The sequence below is a fragment of the Poecilia mexicana genome, unplaced genomic scaffold (genome assembly GCF_051168715.1).
Source record: "Poecilia mexicana isolate PSO_F unplaced genomic scaffold, ASM5116871v1 scaffold_1, whole genome shotgun sequence".
Taxonomy (NCBI): domain Eukaryota; kingdom Metazoa; phylum Chordata; class Actinopteri; order Cyprinodontiformes; family Poeciliidae; genus Poecilia; species Poecilia mexicana.
The window spans coordinates 17748099-17775252 of record NW_028263370.1 but is presented as its reverse complement, the minus strand read 5'-3'; the positions used below and the strand labels follow the sequence as shown (position 1 = coordinate 17775252).

General features: G+C 36.8%; 1 protein-coding gene across 1 annotated transcript; it reads left to right on the top strand.

Moving 5' to 3' along the window:
* Positions 1-1480: 1480 nt before the first annotated feature.
* Positions 1481-27068, top strand: akt3b (AKT serine/threonine kinase 3b). Its single transcript, XM_015013011.2, has 14 exons — positions 1481-2386; positions 7223-7646; positions 12236-12361; positions 12449-12560; positions 13358-13502; positions 13641-13772; positions 13956-14021; positions 15241-15309; positions 16321-16443; positions 16523-16651; positions 18113-18327; positions 20894-20981; positions 22464-22566; positions 23164-27068. Exons 2-14 carry the CDS (start codon positions 7601-7603, stop codon positions 23247-23249), a joined length of 1440 nt encoding a protein of 479 aa, XP_014868497.1. The 5' UTR covers positions 1481-2386; positions 7223-7600; the 3' UTR covers positions 23250-27068.
* The last annotated feature ends 86 nt before the right edge of the window (positions 27069-27154 follow it).

Genomic DNA, 27154 nt, shown 5'->3' with positions numbered 1-27154 from the left:
TGCTTATGTAAAGATATATGCCTCAACACGAAATATGAATATGGGTAAATATTAACTACTGAAGGAAAAAGTATTCATATTTAGGTTAAAAATAGCTTATAGTTACAAACTGTTACCCCAATAAGCAATGGTGTGCAGTAAAGTAATCACTGCTACTTTAACATTTAAGTTCTTTATCCAGTGTTTTATCATAACCATAATTAACTGAAGTTGAATCACTGAATTATCCAATGATAATGGTATTTTTTTTTCAGAATTCTGGTTTATTCTGTCGCTTCATGAACCAAAACACCTGTTGTGAATTTTTTTAATTTTTTTTGTTAGAGAACTCTTTAAGTTGTGCATAAAAGACTGAAACACTGAACAGTTCAAAGTGCGCATTCAAAGGTTCAGACAAGGTCACATTAAGTTCACCTACTGAAGTTTATAGCTCATTTTAACTTTAAGTTTGAATTTATAAGCAACTCAAACATGGATTTTGCTTTGAAACACCGTTTTGTTATAAGATAGATGTTACATCCTGGCAGTTATTTCACAGACTGTAATTGATTAATGCAAAGCAGCAACAGCATCACTCCCACAGCCAGACTGGGATGAGGATCCTCAAACAAAAACACCCATTCATAAGGGAGGCTGGGGAGGAAAGGAGGAAGGCGGGAGGCGTTGGGGGGAGTCGCTATACATTTAGTCAAATCTGCATAAGTTATTTTAAGCCGGGAGGTTTAAAAGTTCATTGTGCTCATGAGCCAAATTGACCTGAGACAGCAGCAGATCAGAGCAACAATAAAATTAAAAGAGGGCAGATAAATAAAACTGAACTGCCTCATAAAACCAGCAGGGAGACAGACGGAGAGAAAAAGAGAGAGCGAGAGACAGGGAGAGAAAGAGAGAGCGCGAGAGAGACAGGGAGAGAAAGAGAGAGACAGAGAGAAAGAGAGAGCGCGAGAGACAGGGAGAGAAAGAGAGAGACAGAGAGAAAGAGCGCGAGAGACAGGGAGAGGAAGAGAGAGAGACAGAGAGAGGGAGAGAGAGAGAGCGACAACAAAAGCTGGAGACCAACAAAAGCCCTAGATGCCATGAGGAGACGGATGGTGCCTTCACGTGTACTCTGTAAAACTGTAAACCGTGGGATAAACGTTAGGATCCGTTTAAGCACGGTGGGAACAAATTCATAATGCAAAATATTTACAAAAAGGCGTCCAAAACTTCTCATGTGACCGATAACAACAAAAACACACCAAGGATCTTTTCTTATATTTTAATAATTAAAGTAACATCAACTATTTTCAGTATTGCAAAGTTAAATTTTATTAGCACCATTCCTTTATATAGATTTAATCAGATACTGATGTTTTGAAGCCATTATTTCATTTCATTATGGTGATTTTCCACTTCCAGAATTTTACATCTGATCAATAATAAACAGTTTAAGTGCAGAAATGTGAAAAATATGCAATGCATATATATAAAGGTTTTAAAATATGAGAAAAGAACCTAATGCAAAAATATTGTAAAGTTTTATTAAAAATTAAACAGTTTGAACATCAGCAACAGGTATTTTTTAAAATGCATCTGTAATAATAATTTAAGCATTAATAGAACTGTTTGGCAGACTAATACTTTGGGAATTTGATTATTCACAAATCCAAATGCACGTTTTAGCATATTTTCAGTTTTTTACTTTTTTTTGTAGAATAATTGCGCTGAAAATCTATTACAGAATCATACTAAAATTAACAGAATATTCTTTAGATCTAAGTTTTCTTGTCATTAGGATGTAAACTTGCATGTGTAGCACAATTTGTCTGAAAAAATCTCATGATAAAATTGCTCAAGTAGAAGTAAGAAATACAGCATAGTAAGAAAACTCCCAAAATTAATTTTTTTGCAAACAGTAAAATAAAACTGAGACAAATATAGTGAGTTAAAGGCTTGTAACACAAGGTATTAATCTGGCCCCTCAAGGTATTAATCTGTTCCCTCACTTTTAATTTTAAATTTAAACCAGGAAGTAGTTAGATTAAGTCAAAATCAGCCCTGTTTTGGAGCGGCTTGGGTCAACGGTTGTGGAAAAGCTCAAATGTCCGACAGCATTTGAATGCAGCGGGAGTCCTCCCAGTCGAATCTGGCTGAACGTGACGACGTGCCGACTCGGAGCCGAGGAGCGAGGTTTCCTGGCGGAGCAGCAGAGGGAGCAGGAGCCGAGCGGTTCACTCGGTCTTTGGCGCAAACACTCTTCACTTCAGCTCGACACCTGCGGCTATGGCTCCATCACTGTCCTCCTGAAGGGACGTTACTCCGTCGGATGCTCCAGTAACCATCGAGGAGGGAAAGAGGAGGGAAGGAGGAGGAGGAGGGGGCATCCCTATCAGTCTTCAACTACCAGGTGAAATAATTGCGCCGGTTTAATGTAACATGTCTGGGATTTGGAAGGAAATTATTCAGGAGAGTAGCTGGAAAGCAGGAGGTGGGAGCTAGGGTCGTCGTCTTTTTTCTTTTTTTTTTCTGTGGGGGTGCGGATTCGTCGGGTAGGGGCAGGGGTTATCGCGCTAGCTAGCGGCGGCGGCGCCTCACGGACCCCTGCTTTGGCTTCGTCGTCCGCAAAACCTGGAAAGGGGTGCCTCGCCGGGTGATGCTGTTACGGGAATGCATAGCGGCACCGTCCGTCTGGCCTCGGCCCACCTCCATGATGAACGATACACCCCCCACCCCCAGCCTCCACATCCTCTCTTCAACACCCCCACCCCACCCGTAAAAAAAAACAAAACAAAAAAAAAAAACACACAATATCTCGTGTTCATACTGAATCAATACTAACAACGTTATTTAATGGCGGTGATGGAAAAACACCAGGACCAGAACGGATCACGCGCCCGCTTCAAACTGACAGTTAGCCAGTTTGCTTAGCTAGCCTGGCATTCAGCTATCTAGCCGGCTAACATTAGCCCCCCCTACCCCCCAACTAGCATCCCTGGCTAGTCTGCATCCTCCATCCGACCCATCACAGGTCGTCCTGGTTCACACCAGGGTCTCGTCCTCGGTTTCCCACCGCCCACAACGGTCTGGTATCGCAGTGAGAGCCACCGCCACATATTTATTCCCGTTTGGCCCGTGAAAATATAAAGGAGCACGCAGAGCGGATGTTGTTATGTAACAAATAATGACACCACACGCCCTTGAAACAAAAGCTGTTGTTTCAGTATTTTGTGCGAGGTGCGGGAACCCAGTCATGGACAGAGAACCGGGGACCACATGGGTCGCTTGTGGTACCGGTAGGCTGCGACTCTGAGCAGTCTCCAGAAAGACACAACGGGTTTTTCCTGTCTGTCAGCCATTGTTTTTGTTGTCATTGGGGGTATGGGGGGTGTCATGTCCCCCCCCCCCCCCACATTCCACCCCTGGTTCTTCCCGTTGTTTCCTCTTATTGATTTGCTTTAAATGAAAAATACATGTATCATAACACCTTCAAGCTGAATGTCCAAAGAATAATAAAAAAATAATAATAAAAATGTCACAATATGGAAAGTTTTCCAGTGGTATAGAAGCCTCACTTGTGATGCATAAGTAAATACAAACTGATATTTGCAATAAAAAATAAAAAAGAGCATAAAAATACATTTTAAGGGTCTTAGATTTATATTCTAGCATTTCAGATGCATAAAAGAAGTCAGTAAGTCATGTTAAACATTTCAGTCCATCTGGATATCTTTTGGGGCCAAGATTCCATTCAAAATCAATTTTTAAGTCAAAACAAGTATTCTTAATGATTTCTGTCAGTATGCAAACGATCCTCATGATCTACTCTAGTCTTTGCAAAGTAGACTGACAAATGAAGACATTAAAGCATCACATTTATTAAAATTTTAAAAATGATTCATGCCTCCTCCGTTTTGCTCTTACAAAGCCACACCATTCTGCAGACAGTGTCCTCCATGGACGACTTTGCATTTTCCATCCTGAAGTTTTTAGCCATTCAACAATCTTTGTAGCTTAGTAAAGAATTAAAAAATAAATACATAACGGCGTTGGATAAACATTCTGTATTCATGTCAACCTAGAACATTTATAAGAACTCACTTATTCCAAATGCTATAATTTTACTCAAATTTTGACCATTATTGTCAAAGTTGTGTCTGTGGCTAGTTTGACAGTCTGTGATTCTGTTGTGATCCTTTTATTATGTACTGTGGGTGTTTTTTTAAAACACCATGAAAGGCAAATGCCCATATTTGTGGAGAATAAAGATTATTATGTTGCACATTATGCGAAAAGGATTTCGTCAGACAGTGGATTTGTTCTATTTTTTTGTGTTAAAATCGATTTTGGGACATTTTAGATCGATTCTGAATTGTAGTAAATGAGAATCGGAACACTTATGTGAATCGATTTTTGGTTGATATGGTCAATCATAATTTACAATGTAGGTCCATGCCAGGGATGAATTGTGTTGTCTCGGTCTTGGAAGACTTGGCTTTGACTCTATGATATGACAAACCTTTATTATTCTCTTACTGTTTTTTAAAATATATCATTAAACTGTTGCTCAATATTTGAATTCAGTTAGAGATTGTCTTTCAATGTGTGGCTGCATTGAAAGACAATCAAATATTCGTTTGATTCTAAGAACAAGGTCTGTACGATATGGTTGAAAAACCTATCACTATATTGACAATTATTGAGTAGTTGTTTTTTTTTTTTTATTTGTTATTATTATTTTTTAAACGTCTGAAATACTGCCAAACTGTTGATATGACTGTTTTATCCACAGTTTTCAGTTCACACTGGTGTTTTTCTATTTTAAAGCAGTTATGAGGTGAAACCTGAAACTGCTGCTGCGCCAGTTACTCAACAAGTTGTTGCTAAGTAACCAAAGAGTGAGTGAGTTGCTAGGTAACCAAAGTGTAAATGAGTTAGTTGATTTCACCAGCCTTGCTCACCTGGTGGTGAGAAGTTGAGCAGCTAAAGCATACGTTGGCTGCCTACATTTCCCAGAATGCTGTGCAGTTCTGAATCAGAGTTCAGTGAAATTATTGAACATTCTATCACATGTATTTTTTATTGGTGTTGATTACATGGCTGTTGCAATATATACTGTTATTAGTTTATTGCCCAGCCTTACCAAGGAGTAGTTTTGGTTGAGTAATTAATTGTTTCTCCATTAAGCTTTGCAATTTGTGGTGAACAACTCCCAGTTATAAACCTAATCATATTCTACCCCTTTGTGGGTAGAGGAAATTTAGGTCTGTTAGTGAAGAAGAGATTGGGATGGAAAAATAAAGCAGACAGGGAGGAACCTGACGTCTCTGTGGAAGGAAAAGTGAGTTGTTATGACTTTATGCTTATATTTACTTGCAATAAATAGCGCAAATGATAGTAAAGTGTGGAGTTATGGCTTCACCAGATCCAAATTCTGAGAAATAAATCTCCTATTAAGCACTTTTGTTATCCAAATCTTGATTGATTAATTGATGAAATAGTTAACATTTTAGGAGGGAAAAGAATTCGTATTTAGAAAAAACAATTCAGATAGTAGTTGCATTTTTTTTTTTTTTACACATCTTTAATATTAAAATAATCTTAATTGGTTAAATAAAAAATCTGCAGAATGTGCCTTTTTTTTATTTGATTAATAGTTTATTAAAATAATCACTAGCTGCAGCCCTAGTGTGAAGTTTCCCAGCATCTGTACCAACCCATGTTTTGGGGGTCCACTAGTGCGGAGCCCAGAATTTATTTCCCAAATTGTTTGTGTGCACTGACGGCGACAAATACTCTCATTCATATGGCAGGTAAAGAAAACAACAGGAAAAAATGGCAACAACTCTTGTTTTTCAATAAATACAGCGTGGTGAGATTTAATGTTTTCACCATGTCGACAAATCATAACAGGAACCACAAATGCTGCATCGAAATCACGGTTAGAAATCACAGCATTCTTTTCTTCGCGGTTCCTTTTTATTCTTCTCTTCTGAGGGAGCAAACCTGTGCATTATCGTCCCCTGAGGAGGATGGAGTGAACAGTGGTTCAACTGAGCTATAAATAGTATGAATATGGGTGCATAAGTGCCAGCGCCGTTCAAGTGGCCTATGGATGCACAGGGGTACAATATGTTCAGGCCTCAAACAGGAAATGTTTACAAATATCAGGGAATGTGCAAGGAGAGGAATATTAAGAAACTGCTGAGGAATAAGGCTGCAGAATATATAAAAAATGTGTAACTGAAATAATAGTTCTATGACGATATCAATTATGATTAACTTTGATTTTTCTGGCTCTTCTCTAATCAAATAATCAACAGATTGTATTGATGTTCAGTCAAGCAGAAAGGGCTGAGCTTTTCAAACGACATAGCCAGAAAACATACTGGGATATAAGCATTTTATTCCAGCTGATATCAATAATTATTGATTAGTTTTTTGTTAAGAATATCTGAAATGCAACCAAACCGTTGATGTTACCTTTCCTGTTTTGGCTGCAGTTTTCACCCCTTGCCGTTGTTGTTTATTTTTAAGCAGTTATGAGGCACAGAGGCAAAACCTGAAACTACTGCTGTGCAAGTTGCTCAACAGGTTGTTGCTAGGTAACCAAAGAGTGAATGAGTTGTTGCTAAGTAACCAAAAAGTGAGCGAGTTAGCTGATTCCTCCAATTTTGCTTATCTGGCCATGAGAGATGGAGGAGCTAAAGCCTTTCCTCTGCCTACATTTCCCAGAATGCTGTGCAGTTCTGGGTTGGAGTTCACTGAATATTCTATGTACTGATTATTGAATCTATTCATATTGATGACGTGTCTATCATGATTTATTGTCAGGAAGGAGGTAAACTGAATGGTGGAAAAAGTGAAAGTTTGAGAAGCAAAGACATAAACAAAATTTGATGTAATTGAGGACGGTACTATAAAAGAAAAGTACAAGACAAGAAATTTGGAAAATGTAAGCTAAAGAGAAAAGGGGCAATGCGGAAATGATTAAGGATGTAGAGGGGAGTAGGAAGATGCAAAGTCTGAATGGGAGCAGCAGGGAAGTTGTTAAAGATGGAAGCAAAGAGAAGGTAAAGGTCTGAAGGAGAGAAGGAGGCAGGAAGTGTGCTACAGCTCAAAACAATGACTTCTTGCTGGCTTTATTTGCTGTATGGAGGAAACTATCCACTGATCTGCTCTGTTTTTGTTTTTTGTTTTTTTCTCCTTCCCCTCCTCTCCTTTCTCTGCTGCCGTTTCCTTCCAGGCTGACTCACGCCAGGAGAGCCTGAACACACGGAAAGGTTTCAGAGGCCACAAGAGTAAGGAACACTGTGAAGCAGAGCTGAAGAAGGAAGGTGTGGAGAAGAAAACAGAGAGAGGAGGAAGGACAGACGACAAGAAGAGAAAGTGGATTTGCATCCGTGCTGAGACGAGGAAAAGAGAAAGTGACGGCTGGAATACGAGAGAGAGGAAAAGTTTTGGAGAACAGCAACCCCCAGTAATTAAGGTGATCCATCGGAAAGGTCAAGCTGACCTCTAAAGTTCAGAAGAACCAAGCGTCCCCACTACCCCTCCAACTGCTGTCACAGAACGGTCACCACACTGGGAGAACTGGGAGAACTGGTGTTGAGGAGAAGCCACCATGAGCGACCAGAACGTCGTCAAGGAAGGCTGGGTCCAGAAAAGAGGTCAGGCTGTTTTCATCTTTTCTCTTTTTTTTTTTTTTTTATTTAGATTTCAAAAACATCAACTGTTGTATATTTGAGGTGTCAGACGGATGATCAAGATAATTGACTCAGTTTATTTTATTTATTTGTGTTTTATTTTTGGTTGTTTTATAACCATCCCTTATGTAAGTCCAAAACTAAAAAATGCACGATGCTGAAAGACAAAATGAGTACAGACATGGATGAAAAATTTACTTTCACTTTATTTTACATGAAGCATAATCAAAATCATAACAGCAGAATATTTTCTTTATAGTTTTCTGAAATATATCCAAGCAATTCCAGCTAAATCTGTGGACAAACTCATGAAAGAAAACGTGATCAAACTTTGTAACGTTTGTTTATCAAATTATCTTTATACACTTTTTGTTTAAAGAGTGAAAAACACAGTTTTAAATACTCACAATTATTACACACCTGAATCCCTCTAATTGAAGTAAAATGGTTTTAATATTCCTTCTAACCTTTAGATTTTTTTTAAGTCTTTCTCTTACTTCCTAGTTTGTTTCTTTAATTTCAAACCACTTTGAGTTTATTAAAGGTTTAGGCTGCATCTAGTTTATCATCTTTCCCTCACAGCATCAGATTTACCTCCAAAAAATATTGGGTTAATGAATTGTATTAAAATCGCATTAGCCAGCCACATTCAGTGGATGGCTCGCTCTGTCATTACTGTAAACACAAACCGTAACATGTTTTGACCGAGTACCACGTACGCAGCACTGCTGCCCCAAATACTCATTAGAGCACCAAATGTGGATTAAGATGGTGCTGAAAATAGTCCCTGCAAGTCAATTTCATTGTTTTACGTAACCTTTGACTAAAATGATGATCCATTTTTGTTTTAAAATCAGCTGTCATGATTTTTCTTTTTTTTTCTCCTCTAGTCAAATTTTAACAGATGTTTGTATTCAAATGAAAAAATATGTAAACTAACAGTACATAATGGTTTTAAGCTTTAGATGTTGAGTCAGTAGTTTCTCAGTTCATCAGCTGGCCGATTATTGTGGACAATCAATTTGATTGGCAGAAGACTGCATTTGTTGATTGGTCCATGGATTTACGTCAACAGCAACCTGTCAACTACTAGTTTCAATTGAAGACGCTTCTGCTAATGGGCTAATAGTGGAGCTAATATTTTATTTAGTGCTTTGTTTAAATTTATTTTTAAAAATTTTAAATTTCATTGTGCTTTATTTGTGCTCAATGACATTAAAATGAATCCTGAATTCTGATTCTTATTCTTTTTGCTAAGTTTGAAAACATTTAGCTTCCCTTTAAATAATTTTTTTCCTGATGAATTCTAAAACCCTAAATTATTTAGCTGCTCTCTAAACCTTCAGTTGAATAAAGTTTGACATCCTTGTTTAATATTTGCCTGTTAAAAACTGTTGAGGTAAACATTTTTATTCATGCTCTTATTTTGAAGTGGGTGAATACTGTTGTCGAAGCAGTTCCATTTCCTTTCACCACTTTCTCTGCTGTAAATGACATTTATTCTAATATGTATCCATTATGCATTGCAGTGGAACTGCAGTTTAAAAGAAAACATGCAAAACGAAAACAAATCTATTTTAATGCAGACATCCTTCCACAGCAAACACATTTTATTTTGGAGATGATTCTGACATATTATGTTCTTCCTCTGACTTTTTTATTTATTTATTTATTTTTCAAACACTGGTACATGAACCAAGCACTTTGAATCTTAAGATAACCATTTCAGATGGCCACCATCTTTGCTGAAATATAATAATAATAAATCCTTTAATCTTATAAATCAGACTAGTAGAAGCTGCTGTTGGTTTGTCAAAGCAAAAGCAGAGCTAAATGGGCTATATGAAGAGAAAGATTAAATCAACTGAGTTGCACGCAGCTTTGTGAAAACTTAGTGAAAACAAAGTAAGATCCTTCTTTTTGCATTAAACTAGCTTAACTTTATGTACAAGATTGCAGTTGTGAGACCGCGCGGTGGCTTCAGCAGAGGCTTGGACAGACATCGTGCTACTGGCTTCGCTTGTCAATCTAAGCTGATTAGAGATGCGCTCCATTTGTCTTAATGGATATTGCAATTTAATTTACTCTATACTTAAGTGTCAGCAGTTCAAAGACTATATTTATTGAGTGCTTTCAATTGATGGTCGGTTTTAATCCTACTGAGAGGAATAAAATACAGAAATTAAAACAAAATATGAGCTAAACAGAAAATGGGCACCTGCTAAATTGTTGTTTATTTATAAGCTCTTTCAAACCTCTATGCTGAAATAACCACCTTCTTTAAATGAACTGTTCAAAGAGTCAATGTCCAACATTTAAACTCTTGTTTAAATCAAATAAATAAATATGGAAACATATTTTCTCCTGTCATTTAATCTGTGAGATGTCTATTGTATTTGCATGATTTGCTACAAAAACAGGTTAGAGTACAACGGCTGCAACTAATGAATATTTTAGTAAACAATTGTTCTATAGACAATTGTTCTATTGACAATTAATCAGAAAAAAAATTGACACATAATGCTGAATTTTTTATTTTTTATTTTTATTTTTTCCCCCAAAATATTTTTATTGAATTTTTGAAAATACAAATCATGTAACTATCTGAACATGGTTTCTCTGTGGTTATTACATGACTGGGAAAAAAAAACATAATGCTGAATTTTTATTCAATCACATAAGCATTTTTAAGACAATATTAAATGATACAAATAAATAAAATAATTTTTTTAATATTTTTTTTTTTTTTTGCCTAATCTAATTACATAGTATTCCTTTATGCTTGATCATTAGTAGCAAAGGATGCATCTGCAGCTAAAAAATGCTTCTAATAACCTTTCTGATAGATTTTAGCACCAATACAGCGTATGGCTAATCTGTTTTTCCTATGTCAGGACACTATGGTCCGTAACAGATAATCTGTGGGAAAAAAAATCAAACTCCTATGCCTTCTCCCAGTGCTCCCAGTACTAACTAGAATCAACCAATCAGATTCAGGAGGATGGTCTTAGCAACCCTTATAGCCTTTGGTTGCTTAGCAACAACCTGTTGAGTAACTTGTGCAAAAAAAAAAAAAAGAAAGTGTGGAGGAAAAACTGGATAAATCAGGAAAGTTCACCAGTTTGGTCGTGTATCAGATATTTAAAATGAAAAACTAACCAATAATTATCAGTATCGACAATTATTGATATCGACTGATATTACTACTTGCATTGTGATAAGTTTTTCAGCCATATTGTCCAGACAGTTTTGATTTAATTAGGGTCAGTATACTCCAGTTGACAATTAATCGATTGCGAAATTTATTCATGATTATTTCAATAATGGATTGGCCTGTCATGATAACAGATTTTTCCAGAAAATAAATTGTTCCAGAAATTATTGCAATAAACGATACTATTGCTGTTTTGAGATCATTTTCAAGAATACATTCTCAAAGATCACTAAACTTTGAATTCTAATGAAGATTCAACACTGGAACTAGGAGGCATTTTAAATATCCAAAATAAATAAACAAAACAACAGAAACGACAAATAAAATTAATTATGAAATCTCTGTAAACAACAGACTTTCAAAAAAAGAACTGGTTGAGGCCAAAGCACCAGACTGAAAACTTTTTAGTAGAAAACAGAGAAACGATAAATCATTCAAATGGAAATTATAGAGCTTGTTTTAATTTATCATGCGATTAGTTGATGTATTGCTTATCGCGACAGGCCTGATAATGGATTAATCCGATTAATCATTTCAGTGCTGTATAGTACTCCGCTAATGATAGGAGTTTTTCAGAAGCACTGAAAGCAACCCAGAGGCCAGTTGTCCTACCGAGGGTATTTTCTATTGAAGGCGTGTTTTATTTCTAATTCATTTTTTTGCTAAAAACATCAGCTCCTGTCATGAAGGATGTGTTTTCCATCCCTCTCACTCCTCCGTTCTCTGTCGGTGTAAAGAACAGCACTTCCAAACAATGGTTGTTTACCTGCCAGAGGGCCAGCGCTGAAGCTTTGGGCTGCATTCTAGCCTGAGCGGCACTTGGCTGCTGCAGTTTATTTCCCACACTGCTTTGTGTGTTTGTGTAAGTGTGTCCGTTTGAGTTCATTCATTGAAAGGTTGTTGTTTTTTTATTTCTGGTCTGAGCTCATAGCTGTTGGCGCGGAGGCAGGAGGAAGTTTCTCTGTGGCGCTATGAGCCTAGAGAGGATGACCTAATGCTGGGGTTCCTTCCTCTCTGCTCCTACAAGCACCTCTATTGTTTTTTTGCACCTCTGTGGGTTGTTGTAGTTTAGATTTAACTCTTGTCAAAAAAATTTCCACACTTGTTTTGTTAAAAAAAAAATTAGAAATTAGATCTTTTCTCTAAATGTTGCTAAAATGGAAAACTTTATATTTTTGTGTCTTTTGCTGCTTTTTCGTGTGCAAACCTGATATTTCAATAGTTTGCAGAAGATCCCAGCCTCAGAAAGACCTGGCAGTTTTTGGAGACTTGAAAATATGGCTAAAACACCCAGTAATATCGGTCGGTAACCTTTCTCTCTTTCTGTGTCTCCCTGCAGGCGAATACATCAAGAACTGGCGACCACGCTACTTTCTGCTCAAGACAGACGGCTCCTTCATCGGCTACAAGGACAAACCGCAGGACTCGGACCTGGCCTATCCGCTCAACAACTTCTCTGTAGCAAGTAAGACATGGGCAGGCCATGCCACCCTTCAACCTCTGCTTGTTAAGATCACTGTAATCCCAAAACATTTCTCTGGGGGACTTTCAGAATGTCAGTTGATGAAGACAGAACGACCCAAACCAAACACCTTCATCATCCGCTGCCTGCAGTGGACCACCGTCATCGAGAGGACTTTTCATGTCGACACTCCTGATGAGAGGTTAGCCTTAATCCTCGCCTTCACCGTGTTCAGTTTATTTGATAAAAGTTGATACATCTAGCTTCTTTTGAACCTTAATCTAATTCATGTAAAGCACTTTGAACTGCCTTACTGCTGAAAAAGTGCCATATAAATAAAACTTCTTCTTCATGACATGGCGAAGAAACAACTTACCATTTCAGGCAAATTGTTTATTTGCTATGATCTCTGCCTTGCTAACTTGCCTAAGAATTCCTGGCAGACTTTATCAGGAAGAAGCTAGCATGATTGACGGCGCTAAGACCCGCCTCCTGTCTCTGATTGGTTGTTTCTTGGGAACACTGAGAGAAGGCGGAGGAGCTCAATTTTATTTCCACAGATTTTTTTTTTATCCCAAACTGTTATGATATAGTGACAATTTCAACAAATATGTAAAAAATTTATTTTTTTATAAAAGGTACACACTGCAGCTTTAAAGGGTAAAACTTGTTAGTTTCATTTCTAAATCACACTGAAGTGCCTCTTATTCTTGAGAGTGGCTACATACACTGCATTTTGGGAGATTGCAATCTGCTGTTTTAAAGAAGAGCTACAGATTCAACACTTTCAAATTACAATCTCAGCTTTTGATGAACCCTGCGATGCTGTGGAGCCAGATGCGGATTGTCCAAGGAGGCCAGCACCTGCAAATAAGTGCATTGCTGCTGTATACAAACTTGAAATAAATAAATTAATAAATTAAAATGAAAAGAATATCTCTGTCTATGTTACCTCAATGTGTAAAGGATTTCTTTTTAACCTTTTACTGCCGGCATTAGAGATGAGTGGGCCGAGGCCATCCAGATGGTTGCAGAATCGCTGGCTAAACAGGAGGAGGAAGGCATCCTGTGCAGTCCCACTTCCCAGATTGAGAACGTTAATGAGGAGGAGATGGACACGTCCATCAGTCACTATAAACGAAAGGTACAACTTTAACAGAAGAGACATAAGAAATGTCAAACCTGCTGGATGTGGTCGATCAACCAATGTGTCCGCTGTTAAATGTACCGAAACGTAAAGTTTTGATGACGTTTCCCTGATTCTCTGTTGTAATTTGTCCAGACAATGAATGACTTTGACTATCTGAAGCTTCTGGGTAAAGGCACGTTTGGAAAAGTCATTCTGGTGAGGGAGAAGGCGAGCGGCACCTACTATGCCATGAAGATCCTGAAGAAGGAAGTCATTATAGCCAAGGTGTCCTTCCCAATTGTATTTTATTCTTGGACTCATCCATCATTACTCATATTTGATCTTTTGCAAAAACTTCCTAAACAGCAGCTTTTAGAGCTTATTAGTGACCATTTTTTCCAGTTATATCTGTATCTATTTGTCAAAGATTTAACTAATGACTTCTCTGTTAAACCTTTCTTATCACAGGATGAAGTTGCTCATACGCTCACAGAAAGTAGAGTATTGAAAAACACTCGGCATCCGTTCCTAACGGTGAGTATGACTGAAGAAATGTCAAACTGGATTACATCGGCTTAGCTTTATTAAGCTCGGTTCAAAGAAGCTAAGAGGTGACCTTCAGTCTAAGTTGGGGGTCATTAACCCCTGAATGTCTGACTTTGTATCCAGTTGAACAAATCAAATGTGCTTTTGCTTTCAACCAGATGATAAATTCCTTACAGGTTATAAATTTGAACGTTGCAACTACCATTAGTGTAAATTTAGGTATGATGCTTATTAGATCCACTAAGCACTTGAGGAATAAAACAGACTGTTCAATTTTAATATGTTAATTATGGTATTAATGCCACTATTGCACAAACAAGACTTTGAAATTAGGTCAAAATATACAGCTCTGGAGAAACTGAAGAGCCCACTGCCCTGAACCCATTGAAAACCTCCTGGTTATTCCACCAAACATTTATTTCTGAACTCTTCCTGAGTTAAAACATTATTGTTGTTTCTAAATGGATATGAACTTGTTTTATTTGCATCATTTGAGGTCTGAAAGCACTCCATCATTTTTGTTATTTTGACTATTTCTTATTTTGTGCAAATAAATACAAAATTTTTGCTTGGAATTTCAGTAGTTCATAGAATAAAATAACAATGTTCATTTTACTCAAACATATACCTATAAAAAGTAAAGTCAGAGAAACCCATCATTTTAAGTGGTCTCTTAATTTTGTCTGAGCTGTATGGTTTTGAACAACCACTGCATTTTCATTAATAGTGTTTCAAATACAGCTAAACACTACAAAATGCTATTGGTAACCACTAATACATCCTTGCTATCTAGCTTTTTTGGTGTCTGTTGTGTATAAATTTATCATCAGTTGGCTGGACGACATCCTGTTACCAACCCATCCGAGGCTAGGGGCATTCTGTGAAGAAAAACACAAAACTTTTAAGCTTGGCACTACAGGGGTTAAAGTTGTATAGAGTGACATTCAGTGTGAAAAGCAAACAGCTGCTACCAACAACCACAAGTAGATCCCAGAAATTTCAGTTTTTGCTATTTGATTGTCGTACAACAGAATCCCCCAACCATTCTCTACATTTAATGTTTTTTGGTCTGAAATTTAATTCCAAGTGGCATTAAAAAGGTGTTTAACAGTCTTAAATTTCACTTTCTGACACCTGCAGATACCCTGATACACCATGACTGTAGAAGGACGAACTCGTTTTAGATGTTTACTGTCTTGTCTTTCAGTCTTTGAAGTACTCGTTCCAGACCAAGGATCGGCTTTGCTTTGTAATGGAATACGTCAATGGAGGAGAGGTAATATGATGCTGAAATGCTTTTTAATCTACTGATTAAGATCGAGGCTGAGAGTTTCAAAAGAATCACTTCAGAGGCGTGCAAGCCAGGAGCCACACTGTCAGAAACCTGTAGGAGGCGCTATCTAGTAAAAATAACTGAACAGATTAATGTCATTTGAAATAGCATTGATGTAAATTTGATATTCAATAGCAAAAGTAGCTTTGGTTTATTAATAACAGTATAATCATGACCTTTGGGGAAAAAAACAGTTTAATTTAAGGATATCATCAAGTAACTCAAGTCATCGAGTACCTTCAAAGAGTCGTTGATGGCAGGAAGGATCTCATAGCTATACAGAAAAATAAAAACATAAAGAATAAAATACAAAAATAGATTAAAAAGAGCATTTTTTTGCAGTAACAAAAGTTAAGAAAACTAAAAGAGAATTAAATAAATAACATGTCCAACGTCCCACATGATGTCAAAAGCCTGAGAAAAAAGATTTGAAAACGGTTGGCGAAGAGGCTCGTTTGAGGTGAAGAGACAGACTGTTCAATAGTTTAGGATTCAGTTTGAAATTAAACAGATTTGTACAACAGGTAGACAAGAGGACATTTACAAACAAGAGGCTAATAACTCTCATAACTTCGTCTCCACCATGACTCTCCTCTCGCTGTTGGGTGACACAAAATCTAAGCCCAACAACAGCTTACAATAGTAATTTTCTGTCATTATTATTAAACATTTTCATAGAGTGCTGAGTGTTTATTTTGTATAATTTGGTGGGGATTGGACCTGCTAATGCCAGAAAATCTAAACAAGAAAACGTAGGAGTATTTCTTCAGAACAGCATCTAAAAAAAGAGACCAAGTTAAAAATACATCTAGAGAGGAAAAGTTTTATTTATAGAAGTGTTGGACTTTTTTGTTCCTCTGTATACAGAGGATCTCCATGACCACAGAGGCCTGTGTTGACCTTTTTTAATTTTTTTTTATTAAAGTGTGTGAATTTTTTTTATTTTTTCTGCAGCTGTTTTTCCACTTGTCAAGAGAGAGGGTCTTTTCAGAGGACCGCACTCGCTTTTACGGCGCCGAGATCGTTTCTGCTTTAGACTACCTTCATTCTGCCAAGATCGTCTACCGTGACCTCAAGGTAAAGTGTCTACAGTCTGGGATGGGAAAAGCAAAACCTTACATTTTTTAAAATTCTTTTCTATTTTATCCTCCATTAGCTTGAAAACCTCATGTTAGACAAAGACGGCCACATCAAGATCACAGATTTTGGCCTGTGTAAAGAAGGGATTACCGACACTGCGACCATGAAGACCTTCTGTGGAACACCGGAGTACCTCGCTCCCGAGGTCAGAGCTTCCAGGGACGCAAATGATTCACAACACACACACACACTCACTGTATTTATTCTAACAAGAGAGAAAATCAACAGCTTCTACCCCACATTTACAGGCGGCAACAGAAAAATGGCACTGTGGTATTTAGCATAAATTTACATCATTAGTCCACATGACTAATCTCATCTTTAACATAAATGACATTGAATATAGGCCTGTCGTCATAAGTAATAAATCAGTTAATTGCATGATAATTAATGGACAATAATTTCCATTTGCGTGATTTATCGTTTTCCTCTTTTTCCAGAATAATGGATGAGTAAAATCTTCATTTTGGTGTTATGGTCTCAACAGGCCCTTTTTTTTTTTTTTTGCAGAAACTTCATAATTAATTTTATTTGTTGTTTTATTTATTTTAGAAATGTAAAATGTCTCCAAGTTCCATTGAAATTTTAAGTTTATTGATCTTTAAGAATGTGTTCCTACATGATTATGCCATTGCCATTATATTACTTTGAAATTGTCTCAAAACAATAATATTATCGTTTATCGCAATAGTTTATAGGACAATTTATCGTCCAGAAAAATTTGTTACCATGACAGGCTTAACTGAATATTTATTTTGAGTGTAAGAAATAAAATACATGTATCATTCAAAGAATATCACACTATTGATAACTGAAGCATTACTTTAAAACATGCCTACCAAGAGAGAAAATCAAGTTGGTTCTGTATTAAATCAAATACAATCAATAACTCTAAACAAACTACAGATGTTCAGTTAACAATTGTAAAATTAAACACGTTTAAACATTTAACACATACAAAACATGGCAAAATTACACACGAAACCTTGTATATAATAACATTTTGTGTAAGGTATATGCTAAAATATAACACTTGTAGAGAAAACAGAGCCGATCCTAATATGTACCCCAGTTGCCGGCAGCAACAGAAAAAGGCGGAGGAGCTGTCAGTTACAGGTTGCTATGGTAACCACCAACTGCCAAGAGCAGCGTAACAAAACCTGTATAGAAATAAATGTCTGGAGAAAATAACATTTTGACTAAACAAAATGAACGTGAAGAATAAATAAACCAATTTTGACTTCAGACCTTAAATAAAATAAAAGTTACCTCAGAAGTTAAAATAAAACCCGGAGTTGATTCCACTTTCTGTGGGCAGAAGATTTTGAAAGTTGCATGTTTAAACTCAAGCTCATCTTTGGTACCAATCAAATGTTATCAAGCGGTGAAAGAAAGATAGTTTGGTTTTGACAGTGTTTCTGTCATTTAGCAGGAACTCCCTGGTCCTTGTGGACCTGAACAAAGCAAACTCCGTCTCAGGAGAGATTCATGTCATCAGCAAATCGTGTAATCTTGGACATTTTGCTGTAAAATGTCCAAGATTACATGGATATAGGTGTCGTTTTCTTTTCTGAGAGAAACGGAGGTATTTCTTTCTCATCATCAGGTTCTGGAGGACAACGACTACGGGCGAGCGGTGGACTGGTGGGGTCTGGGCGTCGTTACGTATGAGATGATGTGCGGCCGGCTTCCGTTCTACAACCAGGACCACGAGAAGCTGTTTGAACTCATCCTGATGGAGGAGATCAAGTTTCCACGAACCCTGTCTGCTGATGCCAAGTCACTGCTGTCAGGCCTGCTGATCAAGGACCCCAACAAACGGTACGCACACATAAGCAATAAATCACTTAATCATATAAATGAGCCGTTAAAGAGACGCTCTCCTTTAATGTTGCTGAAAAGCTGCCATTTTGAAAAACGCTGCAAACATTTGACACAGAGTACAAAGTGGTTAGTTTGCACTACCTGCCCCTTTTGCCTGTTTTCCCTGTCTAAGCTGAGTAGTTATATTTTTGAAATGTAACTTCAGTTACAGAAACTTCATAAACCATCTTGATTATTTTTGTTTTGTTTATTTCGAATATTAAAACTTTTTTCCAGTTCCAATGTTGAATGTTATTATTACCGTATTTTCCGCACTATAAGGCGCACCGGATTATAAGGCGCACCTTCAATGAACGGCCTATTTTAGGACTTTTTTCATACATTAGGCGCACCGCATTATAAGGCGCATAGAATAGACGCTTCATACTCTATTATTACACATCCACATTAATAAAGAAATGGTCCCCGAGTACTTTATATAGTAGGCTGGCCCAGCCGTTGTTTCACTCACGGTGTTGGTGTTGCGATATTATGCCCAACTGCTTTCTGGGTAACACAGACCAACCGACACGCTGCCGCTGCAGTCTCTGTCTCTCTTCCCCTGCCCCTCCCCCCCTTTAAATGTATTATCAAACTTTATTAACAAACCAGTGTTCTGACAACTATCCCAGCATGCACCGCGCACTACTTCTTCTACGGGGGAAAAAGAAGTTGGCGGCTGCTTACCGTAGTGGACCAACTACGTAAGCAGCCTACTGCATGTCTGTGTAAACATGACGTCTTTCATTTCGATCTGAGTTAATTAGCGTAGCATTTCTGCCGGATTTTCACAACATATCAGCCACGACAATGGACAGGGGAACCAACAAGTTCATGTCATCTTTTTTGGATGACATCAAGGTGTTTGAGCCACTGGATGCCTCCAACATTGTGCTAAAAGCTACCGATAGATGAGGAAAACAGCAGATCCTCACACCCTCAGCATAAATATAGCTGTGGACAAGATCACTGATGCCTATTGTTCTTGCAAGGCTGGGTAAGTCGGCATTCATGGTTTTGATGGTCCACAATGTACATTAGCATATGTTTACTACTGTAGCTTGTGTTTGTGAGACGGTCACGCACGTGGTAGCTGCACTGTGACCTAAAATGGGCATTAGCCAATGAAACGCGGCCCCTGTGGTAAGGTCCGTTGCTGGACCTGTTGTGGCTCAATATTGGTCCATATATAAGGCGCACCGGATTATAAGGCGCACTGTCGGCTTTTGAGGAAATTGAAGGTTTTTAGGTGCGTCTTATAGTGCGGAAAATACGGTAGTTGAAAATTGTCTCAAAATGACAGTATTATTGATTATCGCAATCATTTCTGTGACAATTTATAATCCAGCTAAATTTGTTATTGTGACAGGCCTAAACACAAAAACCCAACCTGCAGACACTGATGGTGATTTTTGATCAGCTTAAAGCTAAAAAACAATCGCCAATGCAAGAAACGTTTCCCAGTTAGTTTCTGCTAGATGAAACTAAGTAGCAGAGGAGGGTAATATATCCGTCCTAACTAATATATTAGTTAAGATTGGAGTTGGTTATTTTATATTTTTACTCAAGTAAAAGTTAAAGGTTGCTGTCCAAGAAATTACTCCAGTAAGGGTAAATAAGTATTTGGTAAAAAATCTACTTAAGTACTGAGTAACTGATCAAAATATCAGTCATTCAATATTTAGAAATTTGTCAGACAGACCAAAATATAAAGTTAAGTGGAAATTCTGGTATTTTAAAGACTAGAATAATGAATAACATTATTCCAAAATAAAAAAATCAGACAAAAGAAACTTTTTTCCAAATCAGTTTCTTTCAGTGTAAAACTTTAGCAGAAACCGCAGCTTTGTGTCTGATGAATTATTGGTTAAAACAAGCTTGTACTTCATTTTGTCACAGACCAGGAAGCTGAAATTATTGTCGTAAAATGTGTGAATTTATGATTCAGGATGATTCTAGTCATCTTGACTAGAGTCAACAGAAAGCGACCAGGTGGTTCTGATTTTCCTCTTTCTTCTTCCACTCTGCAAAAACACAAAAACTTACAAAGTAGTTTTGGTCTACTTTGTAATGCAAATATTTTAGTCCAGTTGAAATAAGACTAAACTAACTTACAAGTAAATTTTCAGAAAGATATAGGAGATTGTTTTAAGTCAATCATTCCCACTGTTAGATTAAGAATCTGCCCGTGGGACTCGTACTTTTTCATCAATATTAAGAAATTACTGACTTGAAACAAGCTCCTATGTTTTGCAGCAAAGTTAGTTTTGTCTTATTTAAAATGCACTAAGATATTTGCACTAGACAAAATGACTTTGTTAGATTTGGTGTTCTTGCAGTGCGCGAGGCGTTTCTGTCTCGGGCGAAGAAGCTGGTGTAATCTGCAGCTCCGCAGAGGGAACCGGCTCACCCTGACGAGTTATTTTGGGATCAGTAGCAGGTTCCAGTGATGGATATAAGACCACATTTGACGTCTGACGTGGAGATCTTCTTCTTTTCTTCTTCTTCATGCGTTTGCTGTCAGGCTGGGCGGCGGGCCGGATGACGCTAAGGAGATTATGAGGCACAGCTTCTTCGGCACAATCGATTGGCAGGACGTGTACGACAAGAAGGTGAGCGCAGCGTTTATCCGCCAAACGTCATCTTAACTTCAGAAGGAGTTTATGCAACATAGCAGCTCTATTTTTGGAATTGGGGTTACCATATTTCCCAAAATTAGTCTGAGACAGAAATAGATGTGAAAAGAAACAAAATGATCTAATCCTTGTCTTTTTCTTTTACATTTTTCACCTGCTGTTATTTTTCTAAATTGTCTGACTTTCTGGAGAATATTTTAAAATAGCCTGTTTTTATGCAAACTGTCGATATAAAAGCACCGATGAACTTGACCAACCCAGTTTGGAGAACATGATGCAGACGACGGATATTTCCTCACACAGGCCTTCATCTCAAACAGACGTATAAATTATCACAGAAAGCACAGGGTTCGTCCGGGTGCTTTGATTTAAATTAAAGCATTGAACTAATTTTATTTAATTTAAAAGTTTCCAAACTTTAAAGGTTTGGAAAGTGCTTGATTTCTGCATAAAGTCCTTGGAAGTGCTTGATATTCAGACTTCACAGTTTCTAACATTTGATTAAAAACCCAAAATTGGAAACGTCACTCCAGATATTTTCATACACCTAATAAAAAGAGAGCATATTTATCCTCACTGTCTGAAGTTAAATCAGACTAAACTCTTCTTATGTCAGGTTAGCTGGAATTACCTAAGTTATTTCTAAATTTCCCCCCAAAATTTAGTGAGAACTTTTTATTTTTACTTTATTTTTGCAAGTCTTTGAAAGTGCTGGATTTTTAAACTGCACAGTTTTGTAATAAAATGCAATTGTGATTAAAAACATGAATTTGGAAAACAGTATTTACAGTTGAAACTGGATATTTTCATAAAAAAAAACAGCCATATTTTTTCCTCACTGTCTGAAGTTTAATCAGACTAAACTCTTCCTGTTTTAGGTTATTTAAAATTACCAAAATTATGTTAATCTGCTAAGTTCCCACAAAATTTAGCAAGAACATTTTTTGAATATTTATTATTCTGAAAGCCTCAGTGACTTATTAGTGGAGTATTTTTTCCTGACAACGTAGATGCAGAGCCAGTCGCTGCTCTTTATTTACCGTTTTCTGAACATGCTGACCTGATTTACATGAAAACTGTTTTATATGTATATATTATTTAGTACCTCTTTAATTTAAGCAACAATAAAAAGAGAGATGTTTTCATATATATATTTTCTGTTTTCTAAGGATGTTATCTTTTTTTTATTTGGATCTCTTCATATTAAGAGGAAAAAAAGGATTATTGAGTTCTTTTTACTCAGATTTTCTGTCTTAATCTAAAATAAAGGCCTTAAATGTATTTGCCTTGGGTTGCTTTTAGATATGTTAAAATAGCTAAGCGTTTACTGTAAACCGAATTTGGACTTTTCGTGTGGATCTTTTCCTAGGAGAGCGTTTTAGTAAGTGAACCTGTGAGTTTTAGTTGAATTCCCTGAACCACAGCAGCTCTCCTTCACTGGTTTCCTTTCTGGTCCAGCTGGTCCCGCCCTTCCAGCCGCAGGTCTCCTCAGAGACGGACACGCGCTACTTTGACGAGGAGTTCACAGCACAGACCATCACCATCACTCCACCAGAAAAATGTAAGCACTTGGAAAATGCTTCATGTTTTATACCAGACTGTCTTCGTCTGCGGGAAAAGTCATCTTTTCAAAATTATGATTATGTACGAACATTTTAAGAAAGATTTGGTGGCATTTTGATATTCTAATATTTAAGTTTAAGTACATTCTTGATTATATATTTGACAAATTTACCATCATCATCTGAATTCCTGTCTGTTGGTTGTTCAGACCCATTTAATAAATTAGAATATTATTGAAAAGTCAATTTATTTCATCAGTAAGTGAAACATTATATAGATTAATTATACGCAGATGAATGTTTGAAACCCTTTATTTCTGTTAATTACGATGAATTTCCGCTTGCAGCTACTGAGAACATGACACTGAAATTGGAATATTACATCAGACCAATAAAAAAACTCTTTAATACAGGAATGTATTATTCCTGCTTATGTTTCAGTTCTCTAAAACATGTTTTTATTTGTGCCATTTTTTTTAAACGATTCTCAAATCGCTTTAGGAAAACGTCTGCGTTGAAGACGTGAACGGGTGGGAATACTTTCTGCGCCGATCCAGCTGATTTCTGCGACTGTTTTCATTTAATTTTTTTCCCAGATGACGAGGACGGGATGGACGCAGCGGACAACGAGCGACGGCCTCATTTCCCACAGTTCTCCTACTCAGCCAGCGGGCGGGAGTGAGCGCTTCGTCCCAGTCAGCCACCGTCGTCCCCATTCGTGGCCATTTTGAGGAAAACGCGTAGCCATTCTAGGAAAAAAAAAAAAAAAAGACCAGTCTCTCCTCTTTTTCTCCCCGTCTGCCTCGTCGCAGACGTGAAGAAGTCTTTTTAGGGACTTTAAAAGAGGTTTTTGCACAGTGGGATAGACTCAAGCTGGTCTCCCCACACTAAAAAAAAAAAGTCTCCTACATTTTCAGCGCTATTTACTGCAGAAGGCAATGTTTTTGTTATTTATTTTTTTCTCTCCATCAGTATTAAGTTGTTAAACCCATTCGCTTTGCGATTATCTTTTTTTTTTGCCCTTTTTTTTTTTCTTCTTTGACATTTTTGCACTTGGTTTCGAAGAGCCGTTTTAGGGAACAAAAAACCAAAAATGTTGCCTTATGTGTGCAGATGTTTCGTATCATGCAGACAGGGTGGTTTCGTTGTCGTCTGTCTTTTTGTTTTTGTTTTTTTGGGAGAGGGCAGCCGGATTTTGAGTCCTGAGGAAAAGTGCATGGCTCATGTTTCACTCATTTCTCATTCATCTGTCATGGTGGCACACATTTCTAAAACCATGGCAAAGAAAATCAGCTAAAAAGAAAAAAAAGAGAGAAAATAAGAAAGAATGAGTCTGTACCATTTCCTTCTTCGCTGCAGTCACTACTTTTTTTTTTTAATGGTTCCTTATTCTGAAACACTAAACTGCCGCACAGCTCACTCAGGCGCTCCAGAGCACAAGCAGGTTCAGACTCGGCTCTGCGCTCCAGCTTTCCACAGACTCTGCTACTCTTCGGTTTCTCATCTTCGCTGTAGGACAAGGGGAATGAACTTTCCCACAGGGAAATGTAGTTTAAAGTATGTTTGTACTGTATGCATGTGGGACGCGGATGCTGTCATAGCACACACACTTATAAAACACACACACACATCACAAACACATGTATTTTCTGCTCCAGCTCTGACTAGTGTGTACGACGGTCATTGCAGATGAAATAAAAGGAGTAAATTTTCGCTAGAAAAACTCTGGAATTCTAAGATTGATCTCGGACATTTTCTAGAAAAACTGGGATATTTCTGAGCTCCAAAAGTCAAAAATGGTTGAGAAAAAAGTTCAGAGCTTTTGAGATTAATGTCAGAAAATTTCTATGAAAAGAAAGGAAACTTCTGAGCTTCTAAAGTTGAAAATTTGCAACAACAAAAAAAAAAATTGAATAATGAGAAATTTTATTGAAAAAATATGGAAAATTCTGAGTTCGTAAAGTAGAAAATTTTTGACTTTTTCAAATTTGAGTTCCAAAAGTTTAAAATTTCCATCAAAACTGAAATGTTTAGATTAATTTCAAAAATTTTCTAGGAATGTGTGATTTTGTGAAGTTGAAATTTTATGAGCTCCACAAGTTGAGTTAAAAAATTTTCATAAAATCAGAACTGTAATTTCAAAAAATTTTCTGAGTTTCAAAAGTCTTAAAGCTTTCGACTTGTAGAGTTAAAAAATTTCTGAGTTTTTTTTTTTTTTTTTTTTCTGGAAAATTTCTGAGGTAAATCTAAAAAATGTAAGTTTCTATTGTCTGTAAATTTACGTTATTATTATAAGTCTGTAATGGCCCTAATGCGCTGTCGTAGATGTTGGCGGTTAACTCCAGAATAAATCAGATGTTTTGTGAAACACGGTTGCAGTTGTCAGGCTCACCAGGAGGGGGAGCTCTCACAGAGCCTATTGAATTTAAATTACATTTCACTCCCATCTTAAGCCAATCTTTCTTAAAAATGTTCAAAACATAAGCTTATGTACTTATTACCACAGAACTGGTTCAGTTTAAATTAACTGTATCTAAAAATTTACTTTTTAACACCTAATTGGCTCCCATGGTGGCTTCGTCAAACTTAAAAATGTTCAAACAAATGTGCTTCTTTTATTTAAAAATATATTTTAAATATTTTTAAATGGAAAGCTTTTTTTTATTTAAAAAAATTGAAGTGTTCAAATCTTCTGAATGTTACAGAAAACTAAACGCTGTCCCATCGGCAAGAAAGCAAGTACTTGTGACCGACCATTTTGTTAAATATTTAAATGTGTATTGGAGGCATTTTAGATAGAGGAAAAGGGGGGTATTTCTGGCAAAACAAATAATAAATCAGAAAATTTAGGTTAATGTCAAATCTTGAAAAAGCAAGAACATTTCTGAGCTTAAAACATGAAAGAATTACTATAATAAAAAAATGATAGAAACATTTAGATTAACAAAAAAAATTGTAGAAAAGACGTGGACATTTTTGAGTTTCAAATGTTGACTATTAGCTAGAAAACACTCAAATGTTGACATTAATCTCAGAAAAGTTCTAGAAAAAAAGGAACGTATAAAGTCAAAACTTTAGAAATAATTCAGAAATAAATTTGAGTGTTTTTTCTAGCAAATTCTTCACTTTAAGCTCAGAAATTTTGAATTTTGAGATTTAAGTTTTTGGCAGAAAATTTCCTCTTTTTTATCCTCTCTCTTTCTCTCTCCAATGGCTCCAACACGCTGTTGTGCAAATTTACTCAAATTTTATTTTTTTTAGTTCTTCAGTGTGAGTTTAGTTTATTAATAGGATTTTGCATTATTACTCATTCTAAAAAAAAATCCCTGATTTATTCCAGGAATGAAACCACCAACGCAAAAACTGTCAGGGTTCCCACACAACTCATGAATAACACTAAATATTAGTCGCTGAATCGATTTCAACGGAGCGTGGAAACCACACAGCATCTCATAAACAGGCAAATAACACACACAAACACACACACACACACAAAGTCTGATGTTAATATAAAAAACAAATATAGGTGTAGAGAAAGTAAAATTTATCACACAGGTGCAACAGGAAGCAGTATGTGTCCTGGTCCATCGGTGCCGTCAGTATTATGAGAGGTTTATTTACACACATGTATGAAGGAATCGCATATAACGAGAAAACTGAGCCGTGAGACACTCAAACACGAAGACTGTGATATGACTGCCAGATAAATGTCTCTCCAAACTTCTTGATGTACATATGCAATGCCTTTTGTTTCAGTTTTCCTGTTTTTTTGTTTGTTTTTGTTTTATATTTTATGTCCTTACAGACAAGGTGAATAATGCAACGACTGAAAACAAACAAAAAAAGACGGTGTTTAACCACTAAATGTTTTTTTTGTTTTGTTTTTTTTTTGGGGTTTTTTATGAATAAATGAATTTACTTCCTATCTTACATGGGGACATTTCCATGGAGACGTACCCTGCCGCCTTCCTGTCATCGTCGTCATGGAAACGACCCGACTCCTGAACCCTTCGAGGACATCACTGTACCCATGGAGTCTGCACTGAACTGTTTTCTTCACCATCTCTGAGAGGGGGAAAAAAAAAAAGCTAAAAGTGGGACCTTGGCTGACCTTTTTGTTTGTTTTTTCTTCTTTTGTTTTGTTTTTTGTTGTTTTTTTTAACAATGGTGGTTTGATCAGGTTGTTGCAAACTCACCGATCCTTGCTCCCTTCTCTCCCATTTTTTGTACCGTAGTGTTTGTTTTATTTATATTTGTCATTCTACACAGTGTTATCTTGTATGTTGTAAAAAGAAAAAAAAGAAAAAGAAAAACAGGCACGTCTTGAAAGTCTCTGAAAGGTGATGACGGATTAACTGAATTTTTTTTTTTTCTTCTATTTTTGGGATCATTTGCTTGTTTGTTTTCTTACCAAAACATTAGGGCAAGAACCCAGTAGTGGACTTGCATTGCCGTGTTAGTATTTATTTTGAATTAAATTAAAAGAAATACATTTCAGGTTTTTCTTTTGTAGTTGTGACTTCTTTTTTGGGGGGGAAATCTTTGTCCGTACTCAGACAAAAATAAGATTTAGTGTTTTCCTCCATA

Excerpts from the sequence above, each read along its gene's own strand:
- akt3b (XM_015013011.2), top strand. The coding sequence starts at position 7,601 with ATGAGCGACCAGAACGTCGTCAAGGAAGGCTGGGTCCAGAAAAGAG. Across the intron at positions 12,362-12,448 it reads CAACAACTTCTCTGTAGCAA|AATGTCAGTTGATGAAGACA; the intron begins GTAAGACATGGG and ends GGGGACTTTCAG. Across the intron at positions 16,652-18,112 it reads CGGAGTACCTCGCTCCCGAG|GTTCTGGAGGACAACGACTA; the intron begins GTCAGAGCTTCC and ends TCTCATCATCAG.